At 41.1% G+C, this 19678-nt stretch overlaps 1 protein-coding gene across 1 annotated transcript in view; it reads left to right on the top strand.

The window, feature by feature from the left end:
* The window catches only part of PREP (prolyl endopeptidase), an 83774-nt gene that overhangs the window by 14566 nt on the left and 49530 nt on the right, over window positions 1-19678 (top strand). The window contains exon 7 of the mRNA XM_056856421.1: window positions 6522-6627. Coding sequence (XP_056712399.1) covers window positions 6522-6627 — 106 coding nt within the window. The remainder of the gene's footprint in view (window positions 1-6521; window positions 6628-19678) is intronic.

Here is a 19678-nt window from a genome sequence, read left to right as displayed (position 1 = left end):
AGCCCACATTGTTTTAGCATGTCCACAAAATAATATTGCACAAAATAAACATATCAATCCCTGGATAAAACAGCTAAAGACACTTTCTGCGAAGCGGATACTGCATTATCTGCTGTCAAATATATTGGTCAATTGCGTGAGAGATGTGGCAACTTATCTCTTTATAGTGTCAAGGAAAAATTAAATTTCATCTCCCATTTTTTAAAGTATGAAGTGGCTGATAGCCAGTGGCTGTTAAATCTAGAGAAAGGAATGGACTGTTACATTCTGTTGGCCCTTAGTCAAGGCAAACTCTTCCCAAATCTTAACCTTCTTGATCTGAAGAAATTTTGTGTATGTGTTCATATGCAAATTACAAAACTGTAACCATAAATATCATGGCACTGATCCTGGGTGTAGTATAACCAGCTTGTGCAGAATTTAGGACAAGTGGAAGGAATGAGTTTGAAGAAGTTCCCAGAAGAGGGCACTGTAGAATGATGATTCCAGTGTTATTTGCACAACCTAAGCAAGAAAAAGGCCCTTGTTGATTTCAGTGAACTTGAACTATACTGTTTCATCATGTTTGCATTCTTAAAATAATGCATGAAGTTATACGAACTAATTTTAACTACTTCTTCCCCAGTAAATAACACAGCCTTGCTGTGTTTTAGAGGTTTTTATTGTGAAAACGGAATTGATAGAGGAACATTTTTACTGAAAAAGAGCACATTCTTGATATATTGAATTGAATAAACTTTGGCCTTTTATCTAAAGTAGGTAGTACAAGACTTGGAGAAATATGGGTTGGATTCCAATGAAACTGGCAGTTTCCACTAATTCCTCCATACAACTGCAGACCCCCTTCATATCATTCCTCAAGTTCCACTATCCCCCGGAATCAGCACTTTGTGGAGATCAGTGGTCCACAGTTGAAGGAGGGAAGCAGGAAAGTTCTATTTTGCCGCTGAAAAATTTAGCTTGGGTCCCACTTAATGTACTTAGGGATTTGTGATGGTTACAGAAGCAGTGAAGTTATGTCTCTGGTTATATAACATGGTTTGTTAGAATGTTCTTGAACATTCTAATTGCAGAAAAATAAAAATGGGCAGCATGGATTTTTTTGAAGACAATTTCCTTTGAGGGGAGAAAGCAGTTGAGCTGGAAAGAAAACCTCATACTGGTTCTAAGGCAAGAGATGCTGTGTTGTCAACTTAACCTGAGTGAGTGAGAAGATGTCCTATAGGAAGGGGACTCTTAACAGGCATGGTAGCCAAAGAAAGTGGAGAGTGTAAGCAGCAGATTGAGATTAAGGTGAGTGAACAGTAGGTGGAGAAAACTGAGTCCTGAGGAAAAAGCAGGCAGAAAAGCCAGATAATTTAAGAAAGCGAGTGGGTAGGGAGGTAACTTTTCCCTGGCTTCTTGCCTTGTGTAGATCACTGGAAACTGTATTATTGACAGGGATGGATCATAAGAAAGTATAGTGCTACTTAATGAAGGGTTATGGCTGGGAGTTTGTGTAGCTGAAGGAAATGGCTGACTAAGGCTGCAGTCCTGAAGGGGAGGGCCGAATCTTTTATCATAGGTGCCACTTTTATCATGGAATAAAGTGGCACCTACACCAGTGTGATGGCAAACATGCCGGTGTCTGGGAGCCACGGAGCTCCACCGGACCCCACAACCAGCGCAGCCACTCCGGGAACTAAATCCTGGAAGAGAATGCCTGTGCTGGCGTAGGGAAGGCGTTCCCGTGGAACTTGAGCTACAGCGTGGCTGTGCCACCTTTTTTGGTGGGATCCTCACTTTGTTCAATGGGATATTTTCCCTTTTTTTTCCTTTTTCCCTTCCCCCCCCCCTTCTCCGCGGTGGCCCGGATGTCTGGGAGGAGGTGGTGCGGCTGCACCACTCCTAGGCGCTGCCTAACTGCTCTCCCTTCAAGATTGGGCTGCCCTTCCCCTTGGTTAGGTCTGAACTTGTAGCATGAGCCCTCCCCTTACGTATACGTAATACTTTCATAAGGTATGAAAGGGGAAAAGCCATATTTCTGCTTGCAGATGCTGAGCCAGATGTTTCATAGAAGCTTGCTCTTTTTGCCCTAGCTTCAAAGAAAATCCAAGTCATGCTAGTGTCAGCACAGGTCAGTTAAAGACCTAATCTGTATTAGATATCTAATGGACACTTATGGAAATCTCTATCTCTCTTATGAAATGAGTATTAAAACTGTTTTCCAAATGTATTTTTATAGTTTTTAATCCAGGTTTTTTTTTGGGGGGGGGGAGTTTTATTTTGTTAATTCTTTGTAACAGCCTTTGGCAATGTGCAATAAAATTGAACTGAACATTAATGCTTTCCCTACTGCCTTTATAGCCATGAGATCCCTACTGTATTCAGGTCATAGGAACACAAGGGGTCATACACAGGAAAATAAGGGTTTTTTAAATATACTGTTCCTGTTTCTGTGCCATAAAGAGTAGCCTCGCTCAAATTAAGAAAGTGATGCTTTTCCTAATACAGAGATAAATGATAAGAAAATAGTTTACCTATGATAATTCCACTAAAAAAATACAGAACCTGCATGCTGATGCAAACATAATCTGGTCTTCAGCAATCACGTGTTCAGTATTTGGGACAGGAACAATTTGTATGTCAAATGTATGTGACTTTGTATCTCTCTTAGAAATCTGGTTACTGTTCTTGATGCCTGGCATAGTCGGCTTGCTGGACAGCTCTTTAGGAGGGATAAAAGGATTTTTTTTGTAGGAATGCAGTCTAATTCTCACATTGATAACTCTCACTTCACTTGCATGCTGCTAATGCATTTGTTCAGTTTTGTTAGGAGCGCATTATGTGTTAACCGTTTTCCTGCTGGAAGGCTCACTTATGTTTGAGTAGGAACTAGTGATTTATAAAAGCAGTAGATTGGGTTGGGATTAATTGTTCTGGTACATCAATCCAAAGAAAATTACCAACTCAGGGCTTTAAGGAGCTTGAGTACAAGTGTATAATTGGCAGGGTCACTTTGTCAACAAGGTACAGAGGTTAAAAGTGCACAGACACTTGAGTTAGATGTAATCAGTTCAGTGTATAAACAGCCACAGTATTCCGGTTGAACAAAATGGACAATTATTTTTCCTTTACAAAAATATTTGTTCCCAATGCCAGGGTATTGTTCCAGGGCAGTGTACATTTGCATTTATAGATTCTGATGATGACACAGAGATATTTATATATAATGCTATCTCTCATGTCCTATTTTCCACTTCGGTGGGCTTGGCCAGAAGTAAAGTGGGCCATTTTTCCTCATTGCAGGCGAGAAAGTATTGCTAGTGCTGTTGTTAATACCTGCATACTATGTCAAAAAAAAGGAAAAGGAAAAAAGGGGGGGGAACGAACCAAAAGACAGATTGACTGGGTAAACCTGGAAGGTTGAGAAAAACAACAGCAACAACATTGGGAACATCAATATAAAAACAGACAGATGTATTTAATAAATCATAAAAAATCCCCCTACATCCAAAAGGTTTGCTGTGTGCACTAGGTGTCAAATACAAAAATACTGCAAAGATTGGATACAATATATCGTATATGAATGCAACACACAAATTGTACAAAATATGCTAAAATGTAGATAATAATATAGCCAAAATTCATTTTATGTATATTGTCACAAACACACCACAATACCTTTTGTATAAATTCTTTTGATCAGATACAATTTAATGTCCAGTGGAGTAATACAAAAATATATTAATCACCAATAAATACATATTCAGAAACTGAGAATTATAAATATATTGATAAAAAAGACATACTCATGATTTATTCATCACCCCTTCATAACATATAACTCATAATGGACATCAATAGTTCCTTTATAGTGACATTTTACCATTTTGCTGCTGCTGTTTTTTTATCTCTCAGCCACCATGGAATACAGCAAAGCTTCCAGAACATGGTGGGCTCGAAGGGGGTCCCATCTTCCTGTTGCCACCCAGAGAAACAAAGCTCGCTTTGGCAGCTGCTGTGCTGTCCCAGTTCATAGGTCAGCAGTGGGCCCTCCTGGTGAACTTGGCAGCTGCCCAGGGATGCTGATGTCCTGGTCCTTATGGTACCGTCTCATCATCCTGGAGTGGAAAACCACAATGGTTCCGCTTGTAGAGAAGAAACTAGCTATAAAGAGCCCCACTTTTGTTTTCTGGATGTATAGTGGGCATAGTTGCCAACCCACATGGAAGCTAGCATGCATACATATGTGTACATATGTGGGTACACTGGCATTAATTCTCTTCCTTTGTTGTTTATCACCAGTACAATATCTGAAAGATGTAGTTTTTGAATACAGTAGTCAACAGTGGGGTTTTTTACCTTGTTACTTTTTAATTCTTTTGAGTTTCCAAATACGTTGATGTAAGAACAGCTGTAGCGATGAAGCCAGACTTAATTGGCACCCTACCAGCAATGTGTGTTTGGGAATTAAATTAAAAATGTGCTCCGGGAGTCTCATTAGGTAAACTGTGACCAACTATTCACTAGTCCAGGAGGGAATGCTGAAAGAAAAGCTTGTTATATATCAGCTGAAAATTACTGCTGTCAGGGGCACCTGACAATCATTCCAGAAAAGAAAAAAGTTACAAAGATTTATTTTTCACTTTGATAGCCTAGACCAGAATTAATTGTCGGTATGAACTTTAAACGCCCTGACCTGGATGGGCCAGGCTAGCCTTATCTCGTCAGATCTCAGAAGCTAAGCAGGGTCAGCCTTGGTTAGCATTTGGATGGGAGACCACCAAGGAATACCAGGGTTGCTGTGCAGAGGAAGGCACTGGCAAACCACCTCTGTTAGTCTCTTGCCATGAAAACCCCCAAAAGGGGTCGCCATAAGTCTGCTGCGACTTGACGGCACTTCACACACACACACACATACATGAACTCATAAAAGTGAATGTTGGCACATTCACCACTAAAGTGCTAAGGCCTCATTGTCTACTTTAAACCATTTTTCTCCATGCCAGAATGTAAATGGTTTTCTGCTTGGGGCAGATACCAACCATATATACTGGATCCCTGATCAGCAAGATGTGCCAATGGCTCTAGCCATGGATTTATAATTTTTTAAAATTAAATTTCAAGGTACTAGCTTGCAAGCCCTATCAAAGAGTGGGAGGTTTGCTAGTTTGCCCCAAACACTATTTAGCTAGGCGTATATAGTTCAAGAAGCAATTATATATTGCAACCTCCCATTCCATGGCCAAATAGAGATTATTGCCATTCAAGCGATAATGAACATAAGAAAAGCCATGCTGGATCAGACCAAGGCCCATCAAGTCCAGCAGTCTGTTCACACAGTGGCCAACCAGGTGCCTCTAGGAAGCCCACAAACAATAACCTAATATAAGCATACTCCTCTGATACTGTAGAGAATAGGTATGCATCATGACTAGTATTCATTTTTACTAGTAGCCCTATCCTCCATGAACATGTCCACTCCCCTCTTAGAGCCTTCCAAGTTGGCAGCCATCACCATATCCTGGGGCAGGGGGGTTCCACAATGGAACCTTAGAGCAGCATTACTAGTGTGACCAGCTAGAAGATATTAAAACTGCGTGCCTGTTGAAAACTTACCTGCAGCCATTCTTTCGCTGAGTACATGTTTTTCTTTCTCAGTTGCATTGTCAGGTCTATTGTGGCTTACACAAAGCTGTGTGATCAAATTCAAGACCAGTGCAGATAAACGTTACTCTTTTTTGTTCTGGACCAACTATCATTATATGCCTCTTACAGTAATATGAGCCCTTTACACTTTGGAACAAGCTATTATAGTTCAGAATAAGACTCTTCGATACATTCTTCTTTTTTTGGGTTTAAGTAATGGTGGATTTTAAAATATAAAATTGTAATCTAAGGTAGATAAAAAGCCTACCGCAAGAAAAGTATGCAAATACATAACAAGCAATAATTCTGTAACTCAGATACAATTAGGCATGATAAAGCAGGAGGAGAGTTTGGATACCATTTTAAAAATTGCACTATGCTGATCTTCTAGAATGGTGCCAAATGTATATCTGAATGGTAGTGTGATGTAATTGATTTGTGATGCTTTGTGTAGAAAGGTTATGTTCAATAAAGATCTGTTGGCATAATTTTAACTCTGTCTACTGTCACTTTGTATTTAGTGAAACAAATTCAGGTAGGCGTGACTGTCCATAAAATATTGGCTTCAGTGATGAAAGGAATTGAAGCGAGCTTTTTCATGCTCACTTTTCAGACAATTTCAGACAATTATGCTATATCAGAATACACAACTAAGTCACAACTCTGTATTTTGAAATTATCTCCTCTATTTCTTCATACTTGAGGAAATAGTATAATTGAAAATCTAAAGTCGTCTGTTCATTTGTTTTGCCATTTTACAGGAACAGTGTTTATTCAACAAACAGAATGCGCAATTTAATTCATAGCCTCTCTTGCAAGAAAACCAGAAAATATATGCAATGTTATTGACCCTTTAGTAACTCAGTTTCATTAATGTTGATAAATTTTAGGTATCAGATGATGGGCAATATGTTTTGCTGTCCATACGACAAGGATGTGATCCAGTGAACCGACTGTGGTACTGTGATCTACAGAAGGAATCAAATGGCATAACTGGTAAGGTGATGCTTTTTTCTTTACTTTTTAAAGAGAGGTTCAGAGTTGTATATATCTTAATAAGAAATACTTCTAGCTGCCGTGAGAAAGATTCCATGTTCCAGTCCAATGGTGAAAGTGCATGAAGGGCATTTTGTTGCATGTGTATCTTGTCAAAACGTGTTTGTGTTCCTGGATGCTGTTACATCCCTCTTTCCCTGATACGAGGCTTGTTCATGAAAATATAGTGTGAACTTGATTTTCCATCCAATATGTGTACTGTCTTGTCTTTACTAGAGTTCTATGGAGAAGATCTCATATTGTATTTTTCAACCACTGGATATTAATAATGTCCAGTTTTCAGGCTTTACTAGTAATAAAGTAGTGCATATGGGTATGTAGAAAGCATCTGCGTTCTATCTGGTGAAGAGCACCTAAGCCAGTGAGGGCAAAACATTTATTTATCTGTGTATATGTGAGAGAAAGAGAGAGAGATGGTGATTCTTATATACCGTGTGGCTGCCTTACCTGGGGCCAGGGGTCCACAGGATGTCAGAGAGGCCAGGGGGAACCTTCAGGCACCACTCAGACTGCCATAGGGTTGCCAACCTTCAGGTGGTGTCTGGAGATCTCCCACTATTACAACTGATCTCCAGGCGACAGATCAGTTCCCCTGGAGAAAATGGCCACTTTGGCAATTGGACTCTATGGCATTGAAGTCCCTCCCCCAAACCCCACCCTCCTCAGGCTCCACCCCCAAATTATCCAGGTATTTCTCAACCCAGAGCTGGCAACCCTAGCCTGGCAACCTGCTGGTCAGTTGGCATGGCTGGAAGGTTCTGATTCCATTGGCAGCACACAGGAAGCAGGATGTGGCCCAGGCCAGGAGAACTGCTAGTGCTAAGGTCCCAGAAGGTCTCAGGTTCAATCTCCAGCATCTCCAGTTAAAGGGACTAGGCAAATAGGTGAAAGACCTCTTTCTAAGACCCTGGAGAGCCGCTGCTGGTCAGAGTAGACAATACTGACTTTGATGGACCAAAGGTCTGATTCAGTATAAGGCAGCTGCATGTGTTCACCTTAAAGGCCATAACTTCAGGCTCATCATGGAGAGTCCAGCTATGGAGGCACTGGAGGGCCTTGACAGGACACAAGAAAACCATCCTGGGAAGAATAGAACTGCGTGCCAGAGCAGCACCAAGCTATAACAGCCAGGTGGGAGGAGACAGCTAGGAGGTGAAGCAGTGGATGAGGGCCAGAGGTGGGAGTGAAAGTGGAAGCACTGGAGAAAGGAGACCAGGAGGGGTGGGGTGGGGTGGGGTGGGGTGAGGTAGAGCCTAAGTGAAGGAAGCTACAGGCAGCTATACTTGGTGTGACAGAACTTAACATTATTCAAGTCTGAAACTCATTTATTTAATTCCCCTGTGTATCCTTGAAAAAAAGTGGTGTAGGCCCTAGTAGGCAACAGTGCAATCTTAAATAGACTTATACCTTTCTAAATCAATTGAAGTCAGTGGACTTAGAAGGGTTTAACTGTGTTTAGGATTGTACTGCAAGTGAGTAAGCTGCTGGTATAGATCTCCCCACTGTTGTGGAAATTACTAGATAGCCTTAGGCAAGTCATTTTCTTTTAGCTTATTTACAGGATTAAGGATTTCAACAAGATAATGTGCATGAAGTCCTTTGAACATTTGAAAGCATTACAGAAATGCTACGTATTCAGTTATCTAAGCAGACTTTTTGAAATGCAGTTGACCTCCCATTGAAGTTAGAAATAAAACCCCCATTATTTGTTATGTACCAGATTCACTCCGAAAACTTTCAATCTACTTCATGTGACAGAAATCCATGTTAGCTTCTTCCACAGAGATGAAGGCACTTTTGGGGCACATAATTAAGTGTAAATAGCTGAGCTAGCGTCTCTTTTTGCTATAATGCATATCTGGTTGATTTAGATTGCAGTTTAGATGTGGGAAAGAAACCTCTGGCCCAACCTTGACCTACACAGCCATGTAAAGTTCAGGCATGGTATGCCCAAGTAACTGAACAGGTGATAAAGATTTTGAAAACCAAAGAAAGTGGGAACGTTCTTGCTTACATTTATCTTTTATTGAACACATGAAGCTGCCTTATACTGAATCAGACCTTTGGTCCATCAAAGTCAGTACTGTCTACTCAGACCAGCAGCGGCCTCAGGGTCTCAGGCAGGGGTCTTTCACATCACCTACCTGCCTAGTCCCTTTAACTGGAGATGCCGGGGATTGAACCTGAGACCTTCTGCATGCCAAGCAGATGCTGTACCACTGAGCTACGGCCCTTCCTGTCATGATCTTTTCAACATGTTTTTCTGACTTTTGTTTTGTCTCATTTTCATAATTATGATCTCGGCTTCTACTATAACAGTGCATTCCTAAGGAAAGTTACTCCAGTCTAAGCCCATTCATTTCAATGAGACTGGAGTAACTCTCCTTAGGAATGCCCTGTAAGTCCTCTTCCCCCAATCTGAGTCTGTTTCAGTTAAGAAAAGAGAAAATTACCACAGCTTACTATTATGACTCATAAGTGGCTTGGCTTGTTCTGTGATGGACTTATGCATATGTTCAAATCAGATCCATCAATATATTCTGTCTCACTTTCTATTTAGTTTAAGAATTCAGGTAGGCATTGGGTTCCCAACATGCAGATGGGGCCTGGAGACCTCCTAGAATCACAACCGATTTCCAGACTGATTTCCAAATATCAGTTCCCCTAGAGAAAGTGGCAGCTTTGGAGGGTGGACTCTATGGCACTATCCTCCACTGAGGTTCCTCCCCTTTCCAAACTCTGCCCTCCAGGCTCCACTTCCAACTACTGTAATTTTCCATCCCAGAGCTAACAACCCTAGGTAGGCACAACTTCCCATAATGCATTCTCTTCAGTGATGAGAGGAATTAAAATTAAATAAAAAATATTCCTGGTTCCATTAGACTTCGTTGAATTACTCATGTACCAAATTTCAAATTTATTTTTGTTGCAGAAGGACCTTAATGATGCTGATAGCTGCTCAGTGCTGCTAAACCTCAAACTATTTGGTGTAGTAAGGAACATAAGGTTGGAAATCCACTAAGGAGCAGGGACATTTTATTTGTATAATGAATTATCATGTACTAAAAGAGTTAAGAAACCTTTATTACTAGCTTTTAACCTGATTTGGTGTCAGATTAGAATAAGTATGTATAAGTGTGAGACTGAAATAAGCTACAAAAGTGTTATCTGAGGCTAACCAATAGCAAGAAAAAGCAGAATGATTCCTTGCACCAATTAAGTATAGTACTCTAACCTCTATGCTTAATATAAGCATATTTGTAATTCGATGATTAAAAGATCATTGACAATTTATTTAGTATCTTTTGAGCTTCTGATACATATTTGCATATTTCCTGTTCCTTCATGTCTGAATTTGGTTTCATCTTGGATGGAAGTACACAAGGGAAAACATGTGGGTGGAGGATGTGGGATACCATTCAACTGACTTCCACAATCTGTCCCTTACTTCAATGTGGGATTAAACTCAGTGCTAAAATAAGATTAATTTCTATCTTGCGTACACATGAGTGGCTTGTTAAGAAAATTGTACCTCCAAATCATAGGCTCGATTGCTTCTCGTTATAGCCACAATTTATAAACCTGATTGTCAGAAATCTGAGATGTTTGTACCTAAGGACAAAATAATACTTTTTTTAACAAGTAGCTTCATTGTAGTTTACCTTTTCAGTCTAAACTGCCCACGGTGAGATCCATGCACTCTTCCCCCACCCCACAGCATCTGAGCTACAGGTGACATCCAGAATTACTATGTGATTTAGACTTCAGCTTTAGATGTGGCTGTTAAGTAAAAGTACATCAGGCTGTTGATTCTACTGAATAATTACATGGACCACATCATTTTGATAATGCCTAAAAAATGAAGGTGGGGGAGGGGTGAAAACGGAGCAGTGATTGCATATTTTGTAGTTATCTTACATGCCTGTTTTCTGGACACATGTTATGAATGTATACTGCATGCAACCAGAATTAGAGCTTCCAAATGTGCTGATGAGCTATGGTTTTAGAGTATCTTGTTGCTTTCCATTTGCTAGATGCTCCACTCTGTAAGTACTTTGTCTTCTGGATATGGACCAGTTACTGTACTTTTTGGTTTGTCTGTGCCGAATCACAACAGCCTACTGCAGCCCACTTAGAACTACGACTGCTGGCCAAAGAAAGCGTGGCTTGTCAAAGCTGACATCATATGAAGCCATATGAAAGGTTCCTTAGCTATTCAGTCAGTTCACTTATGTATTTTAAAAGGAAAAGGAAATTGATTGTTCTCTTCCTTGATTAGTATCACATAGAACAATGTGGCTTAGCAACAGCAGTCTCAAAAAATGCCACCAACTGTGCTTCTGATTCAAGAGGAAATAAAGGAGAAAGTTATCCTGATTAGTCACCTCTGAAATGATTGTTAATTCATTTAGCTGTTAGTGTCTTTACATTTATGGAAGAATCAGCACAATATAGTCTTTCTGTTTAATACACTTTTGTTCCTTCCTTTCTCCAAGGAGCATAGGGCAGTTTCCCTCTCCTCCATTTCACCCTCATAGTCACCCTCTAAGGTAAGTTGAGAGAGTGACAAGTCAAAGGTCACCCAGTAGACACTATGGGGATTTGAACCTAGAACTCACCATTCCTGGCCCAGCACTTTAATTATTACATTTCACTGACTCTTGCAGTTTGAATCTTTTAATGGTAGCAAGTAGATCTCTTTTGCATACTGATGATTTCAAACCATCAAAAGCCAGTAATTATTTTTTGTTCCTACAAAGGATCAGAATGACATGCATTTTCTTTCTATTTAACCTGCATTAAGAATTTCTAATTACTGATGAGGCTTTGTCATAGTTGATAACTAAATTCACATTTTAGAAAATGAAGCAGATGTTAAAAGCAGGATCACAAAAAAGAAAGGAAATTTAATCAGTATAATGTTTTGGCTATAATGACTTTTTCATTGCGAACCTCTAGAACAATACTGATCTTTAAAGCAACCATAGACCAATTATTCAAATGTATGGACATTTCTAAACTGAATGAATAAGTATCCAAAGTAAACATACTGTATAATTAGGAATTTAAATTTTTGCATATTTAGCCATTTGAATATGCAAATGTATCATCAGATGGCTGCTATTAACTTAATTATGCCTACAGACCCTTGGCTTAACAGCATTGTTCATGGGAGAACCTCTTTCCACTCCATTTATTTTGAAAATATATTCTTCCCTTTACAGCTCATTATTAAGATGTTTTTAATAATTTCTTATGAGTTGTATCATCATCCTTTTTGTAGCAGTGTGTAAATTCATCTTTTTGCAGTTCTCTCTAACTGAGCAGCATGTTGGAGAAAGTGTTTGTGAATTGTAGCAGCTGCCATTTTTACAGTCCAGGTGTATGTCCTCTTCTTTTCAAGGAGGGGGAGAATCTGTCACTGGAACATACATAATTTATGTTAAGTGTTAAAGAACTAAGGTGATCCATACAAAGGGTGAGGATTGGGGCTTTTTGTGTGTTTTCCCTTCAGGTGACGGCTAGGTTTGTTGTTGCTCGATTACTGGAAATGGACTGGTAGAAGTACAGTAGCAGTAATGTTAAAACAATACTTCATGTGGTGCTATCAGCATGCTGTATATGTGCCATGCTCTAGCACTTTCCATGGGGGTGCATGTGTGATATGCTAACAGCATCACATGAAATGTCACTTGGAACCGTAGTTATTCCTTTATATGGAAAAGTGGCCCTGATGACTCTGCAGGCCATGCTCTGTAAGTGTGAAGGCTGTGTAGCCGGGGTACCTGACTTGGGCTTGGCATGCTGTGTGTATTGTGCAGACCACATACTGCCTGTACAATAACAGCATAAAGCTAGAGGTGAAGAAAGGGGACTAGGGCAAAAGGAAAGCCACGGCGATACAAATTAGTATGGCAAATAATGTTTCATTTAGTGTTGATACGATTGGGGCTTTTCTTACAACTTTTGGGGGAGATAATGAAACTGCATGTGTGGGATCATGGCAGTGAGTTCCTCCCTGACACACATTCGAGGTAAGGTACCCATGTATTCATACGAGGATCTCTCCTTTTGAGTGGGAATCCTCCATTGCTCATACCTATGCGTAAGACCTCTTCACACCTTACAATGAAGATGCACACTAGGGGTTTCCAACCATAATCCCACTGCTCCACCTGTTGTGTGAAAGCTCCGCTGTGTGAAAAAGGGCTACTGTTATGTGATGCTCTCTCTCATGATATATGAAATATATATGTGAAGTGAATGCCGAACACCAAAATAGTATCTCTGTTGAGGACAGCCCTTCTGTCGTTTCTTCTCAGCCATTAGAGTATGTAAAATATCAAACATGATATGTATAAGTAATCACAGACATAGTCTCAAAATTTACAAGTGAACAGGTAGAGGTCAGATCTTGAATAGTGAAGGTAAAAATGTGTGGGTAACCCAGCATTTCCTGGGTTCACTGTACTATGGTAGAGAATGTTATGGTGGAAGTGGGGAGGGGGAAGCTCTTTGGAAGGAAGCAGTTTTTGATAAGACTTTAAATTACTTCCACATACACACGGCTAATGGGCTGTTCAGTTTCTTTGATGTCCGAATGTTATTCTCCATTGCCTCGAATCTGACTGCCCTTCTGATTTCCATTTTGTCCTTACACACTCTGCAGTTTGGTTGTTACTTGCTCTTGTTTTAATTATTGCTGTCTCAGTATACCATGCAAAGTCTACATTGTAGTACTCTCCATTTCTTTTTGCCTTTTAGATTGTAAGTTAAGAGGTCATTAAAGGTCCTGTCATTAAAGTCTGTAGGCAAGTGTGACATTTTATTAGTTCTACTGAGGAGCAGAGGCAGCTGTGCCTTGTCCGTTCACTGCTTTTTGATATGCTTGTTGCCTGTGGATAAGTTTGAAGTTAACTCATTCTGTCTCTGGAAGAAAATGAGTTTAGGTTAGACTTTGCATTATCCATTTACTGACTGTAACAATCTTATATACTTTGGTTCTTGTGGGTTATCCGGGCTGTGTAACCGTGGTCTTGGTATTTTCTTTCCTGACGTTTCGCCAGCAGCTGTGGCAGGCATCTTCAGAGGAGTAACACTCCTCTGAAGATGCCGGCCACAGCTGCTGGCGAAACGTCAGGAAAGAAAATACCAAGACCACGGTTACACAGCCCGGATAATCCACAAGAACCAATGAACTCTGATCGTGAAAGCCTTCGACAATCTTATATTCTAATTGCAAAGTTGGCTAAATCTTTGGATACTTAAATCCGGTGACTGGAGCTGTGAACGGGCAAGGCAGATCTTTTTACAAACCTGAAAAGGGCTCCAGGTTTGCAGAAAAATGTGAAATCTAAAATAAAAAATACATTGGGGGTTTAAAAAACCTAAATATGATAAAAACAGTGTCTGTAGCTTTAAGCAACGGATTCCCTCAGTGGCCATTGCCAGGCATCTACAACATTTCAGGTTTGGAGTTTCTGTGAGTAAAAGGCAGGAGGAGGCTGTTTTGGCCTTTGAGGAAGGACTCACTGCAGCCAGACCCAGGGCTGCCAGCTCCCGGTTGGTAAACATCTGGAGATTTTGTGGTAGAGTCTGAGGAGGGCAGAGTTTGTGGAGGGGAGAGGTCTCAGCTGGATATGATGTCATAGAGTCCAGCCCCCAGACCAGAAATGTTCTCCAGGGGGACAGATCTCTGACGTCTACAGTTCAGTAATTCTGGGAGATCTCCAGGTCCCACCTGGAGGTTGGCAACACGAGGCCTGGAAGTAGGGTTGCCAGCTCCAAGTTGGGTAGAGGTTGGCAACACGAGGCCTGGGAGTAGGGTTGTCAGCTCCAGGTTGGGAAATACCTGTGAGGGTTCCCAACCTCCCTGTGCAAACTCCATAAAATCACTTGCTCAGACGGTCATGCAGAAACAAGGAACTTTATTGGAAGCTTCAGGTTAGTATAGGCCTTACAATGGCAAAGTTGCAAGTGCTAGCAATTTCACAAAGACAGAATTATAACCCCTACAGGGAAGCAGATGTCAAAAGCATGTTATGGGCATCTACGAGATAATTGTGCATGGTACAGGAACATCAAAGACCTCAGGAAGCTCGTTATTACTATCTACACACCAAGGCCATAGCTGGTGGGAGGGAGTCGGAGAGAGCAAGGGAGGAGGATGGTGGGAAGAGACATTCCAACCTGGGACCTGCTGGACGCAGCGCCTGAACCAAAGAAAGGCAAAAGGCCTGGACTGCTTTTATGAGTCCGGGGGGGGGGGGAGCACACAAAGCAAAAGCTTACAGACCCTTACAATACCTGGAGATTTTGTGGGCAGAGTCTGAGGAGGGCAGGGTTTGGAAAGGGGAGGGACTTCAATGCCATAGAGTACAATTGCCAAAGCGGCCATTTTTTCCAAGGAAACTGATCTCAGTTGCCTGGAGATCAGTTGTAATAGTGGGAGATCTCCAGCCACCACCTGGAGGTTGGCAGCCCTACATGGGAGCAACTCTAGGTGATTTGATACCACACAATTTGCATGACTCAAATAGGCCCTGTTGCTTGCTGCTGTTCAGCAGCAGCCACCCTATGAAAGCCAGTGTGGTATAGCAGTTAGAGCTTCAGAATAGAATCTGGGAGGCCCAGGTTTGAATTACCATCTTGCTGTGGAAGGAAGCTCACTGGGTAATTATGGACCAGTCACATACTTTCAGCCTAACCTACCTCACAGGGTTGTTGTGTAGATGAAAAGGAGGAGGGAGAATAAAGTAAACTGCTTTGGTCCCCACTATGGAGAAAGGTGGGGTAAAAATGAAGTAAATAAATAATAAATATAGCTAAAGATGGGAGGTAGATAAAAGGTAAGCTGGGAATGGCTGAGAAGGAGAGAATGAGGCAGGGGAAGTGGAGAGGATATGGAGGTTGCCAGGGGGACGGTAAGAGGTAATAGTTTGGGGAGGGGGAAAGAGGGGAAAGTGAGGTGCCATTCCACAAGTTCTTGAGGGTTCCCTAGAATGTAAGTGGTTGTGGCCCAGTGGCCCGCACCACAAAACTGGGCCAGAGGCTGCGGGGAGTGAAATCTTAAGACAAAAGGGCAGATAAAAGTAGGCTGGCTGTTGGTTGGGAAGAAGATAGGGATGCCAACTCCAGGTTAGGAGATTTGGGGAGTGGAGGCTGGGGAGGTTGGGTTTTGAGAAGGGCAGGGACCTCAGAGGGGTATAATGCCTTACTCTCCAAAGCAGCCTTTTCCTCCATTGGTTGCCCACCTCCATGTGGTGGATGGAGATCACCCAGAATTACAGTTGATCTCCACATGACATAGATCAGTTCCCCTGGAGAAGATGGCTGCTTTGGAGGGTGGACTCTATGAATTATACCTTTCTGAGATTGCTTCCCTCACCAAACCTCACCTCTCAAGGGTCCACCACCAAATCTCCATGAATTTCCCATCCTGGAGCTGGCAACCCTAAGGGAAGAAGGAAAAGGGGAGAGACTTTGGGGGCTTTTAGGAAAGGGAAAGAGGAATAGTAGGGGAGGGGCAAATGAGATGTATCTCGCAAGTCCTTGAGGGTTCCCACTTGTGTGGTATATTTTAGATTTTTAAAGCCATATGTTGAATATTTGTTTGCAAATGCCTGTCCCAAGAAAGACTGTAAGGCAATTAAATCTATGGTGTACATGAAGATTGTGACCATTAGTCTTTACATCTTGAAATATGCAAACGTCTGTGGCAGAGTGGGTTTTTGAGCCTGGGTCTCCCAGATCCTACTCTGATGCTGTAACCACTACATCACACTGGTTTAATTCTGTGACTTACTTGACATATATCAGGATTTATAGTGTGTTATATTTGTAATGGTTGTTGCCAACCTGTCTGTCTTACAGTCCTCTCTGCTTCAAAGGAAAGGCTGTAGGGTAGTGGGTAGAGCAAATTCCCTGCACGCATAAGGTTCTAGGTTTGGTCTCAGGCACAATCACTTAATAGTTCTTAGGTAGCAAGGCTAAGGAAGATGTTTGTCTGAAATTTTGGAGGGCTGATACCCGTTGACAGTACTCAGTATAAGAAAGCTTTACGAGATCCTGAAATTGTTTTTGCCACGTAGTCCCCACACATGCCTCCTGTGAACCTCTCTCCTCTTACCAGCCCAGTAGAGAAGGGAGTGTAGATCCATCTTCTCACTTTACAGTATGCTCTGCATACACATTTGGGATCTATTTATGTTTCTGCATTCCAAAACTTTATTCACCACCTGCCAGTTATCTTCTTTTAGCCAGGCTTCCTATTGCTGAAGGAGTGCCAAGCACCTGCAGTTTCCCCCACCTCTCCTCATATGTGACTCTCCCTCTGATTTTATTTTCCTCCCCTGCAGTGAGCGATCTTACTGTGGGGACTCTTCTGCACAGCATTCTTTAGTAGATGGAGGGGGAGTTCTTAAGATACCTGGGGAATAATTTCTCCTGTTAGCCAGAACAACGTAGCTGTTTAATGTTCTGGGAAGCTCTCCCCCAAGGCTTTCCTCTTGGTCAGGGGTTCTTCTCTTCTAATACTAGTATAGGTTTAATGTCCGAATCCACCAATCCTTGAACACTGTAGCAGGCTGTATGTACATGACAAAGCGTGACGATCTCTGCATAATCATTTGTAGAGCAGATCTTTGATGCTTGGTGGGGGTCTCCATTATGTAGCATAGCAAGGTGGGGTGATTTAGTGGCATGCTAATTCACATGCTTCTAAATTCTCCTACATCAGATAAATTCTTGCAAACCCCAAACAACAGCCTGGACCTTGCATGCCCATTGAACAAAAAATCTCCTACTATTAAACATTATTACTTTGTCACCTACCATTTCACAAGCATGTTTAAAAGTATCAAAATGCAGATAATTATCCAGCATTACTGGATTAATTATCCAGCGTTACTGGATTATAATCCAGCATTTTCCAGATAATAATCTAGCATTACTATAGTAATGTATTTGATAAATTTTTGATATATATACAAAACTAAGGTAAAACATAAAACAAAACTAAGTTAAAAAAACAAGTGTTACTAACCCCAGCAACATGGAAGCTAAACATTTTAATTTAGTTTTGATCACAGGTGACCATTCTGGCTTCCCACCACCTTCAACTCTTGAGAGTATAAACTTTACTGTGTTCAGCAGCAAGCTTTGTGCATGGATCACAAGTCTTCCATTCTGCTTTTTCACAAATGAATGCTCTAGGAAGGCTATTTTGCCTTATAAGATATTTTTATGATTAACAACTTAATGTTAAATAATAGTGACACATTTTTATTCTATATGCTTCCATATAGTGATGCAAATGTTTAGGCCTGAATTTCAAATGGCTGTATGTCTTTAAGGGGGGGGAGTGAGTTGAGACATAGAATTCCCGCTTCCATCTTTCCCAAGTCCAAGCAATTAAGCTATTTGGTGTCATGCACAGCACGTTGAAATTTCAAAAATGTTGATTGACAGTTTAAGGTTAATTATTACTTTTGCATATTTGCAAGTTTTGGTGCTAATTGCCATGTTCCATATTTATTAAGCTGCAATAGAGTACAGGAAGGTGGTTATGGATCTGAGCTGTGTGCGTCATTTTTATGCCAAAACACACCTATTAAAATGGCCTACATTTTATCCATTAAAAATAAGCCTGCTCTGAATATAAACACAGTTTTTCTTTCTTAATCAAAGTGGTTTAAAATATATACTCATTCCTCTAAGGGGTTCCAAAGAGTTCCCATGATACCAAAATGTGACCTTCGCTTGATTTAGTTTTTCAGTAAGCTCTTGCTGAATAAAATATGGTTGTGCATTGGTCTTAATAGCAATGAGCATGGTTCAGTGCTAGAGCTCATATTTCATGTACAGAAGATCTCGGGTTCAATCCTTGGTATCTCCAGGTAAAGGATTTCAGGTAGCGGATGTGGGGAAAGACATTTCTTTGTCTGAAATCCTCAGAGCCACTGCCTCTAGAAGTGCACTGTACTGAATTAGTACTGGACCAGCGGCACAGTTCTCAGCAGGTCTACTCAGAAACCTTCTCAAGCCTACACAGTGGTACTAGGAAACATGTTCTTGGGAATACACTACAATAGTCTTACTTGGTATAAGGCAGTTCTGAATGTTAATTATGTTCAGTTTTCTCAAAGTCTATGACCAACATGGATGCCAAAGTGAGCTCTCTTAGCCTGTGGTAGTCTGCATCATCCTGCTAATGGTGTGGAAAATCTTGTGTGTGTGTGTGTGTAAGTGCCATCAAGTCGCTTCCGACTCACGGCGACCCTATGAATCAACGTCCTCCAAAATGTCCTATCTTTGACAGCCTTGCTCAGGTCTTACAAATTGAGGGCTGTGGCTTCCTTTATAGAGTCAATCCATTTCTTGTTGGGTCTTCCTCTTTTCCTGCTGCCCTCAACTTTACTGCACATGAAATGCTAATATGGAATAGTATAGATAGCCATATTGACTGCTTGCTGCTCATGTGTCTCAAAGACCAAGATGTCAAAGGAAATTTATAAATAAATTGTTTTATAAACAGTATATCCTTATAGGTAGGGTTGCTAGCTCTGGGTTGGGAAATACCTGGAGATTTTTGGGGTGGATCCTGAGAAGGGCGGGGTTGGGGAGGAGAGGGACTTCAAGGCCATAGAGGCCAATTAGCAAAGCGGCCATTTTCTCCAGGTGAACTGATCTCCATCGGCTGGAAATCAGTTGTAATAGCAGGATATCTCCAGCTAGTACCTGGAGGTTTCTTAAACAAAACAAATACATATGCTGTATTAACACAGTTGTATAACAAAGTCAGCACGTAGGCTCTAATTAATCTGTAATAATGATACAAGATATAATCCACAGTTCATTAATGTTCATTTTACTGATATATACAAAAAAGAAACCTTACATACATTGCATTGTGTTGAATCACACAATATGCAATACTGAGTTCAGTTCTTATAATCAGTGTTCCAACTAGAATAAAGCAATGTCCCAAAAT

This window comes from Euleptes europaea, chromosome 10 (assembly GCF_029931775.1).
Source record: "Euleptes europaea isolate rEulEur1 chromosome 10, rEulEur1.hap1, whole genome shotgun sequence".
Classification (NCBI taxonomy): Eukaryota; Metazoa; Chordata; class Lepidosauria; order Squamata; family Sphaerodactylidae; genus Euleptes; species Euleptes europaea.
This window is presented reverse-complemented; position numbering and strand designations above follow the sequence as displayed.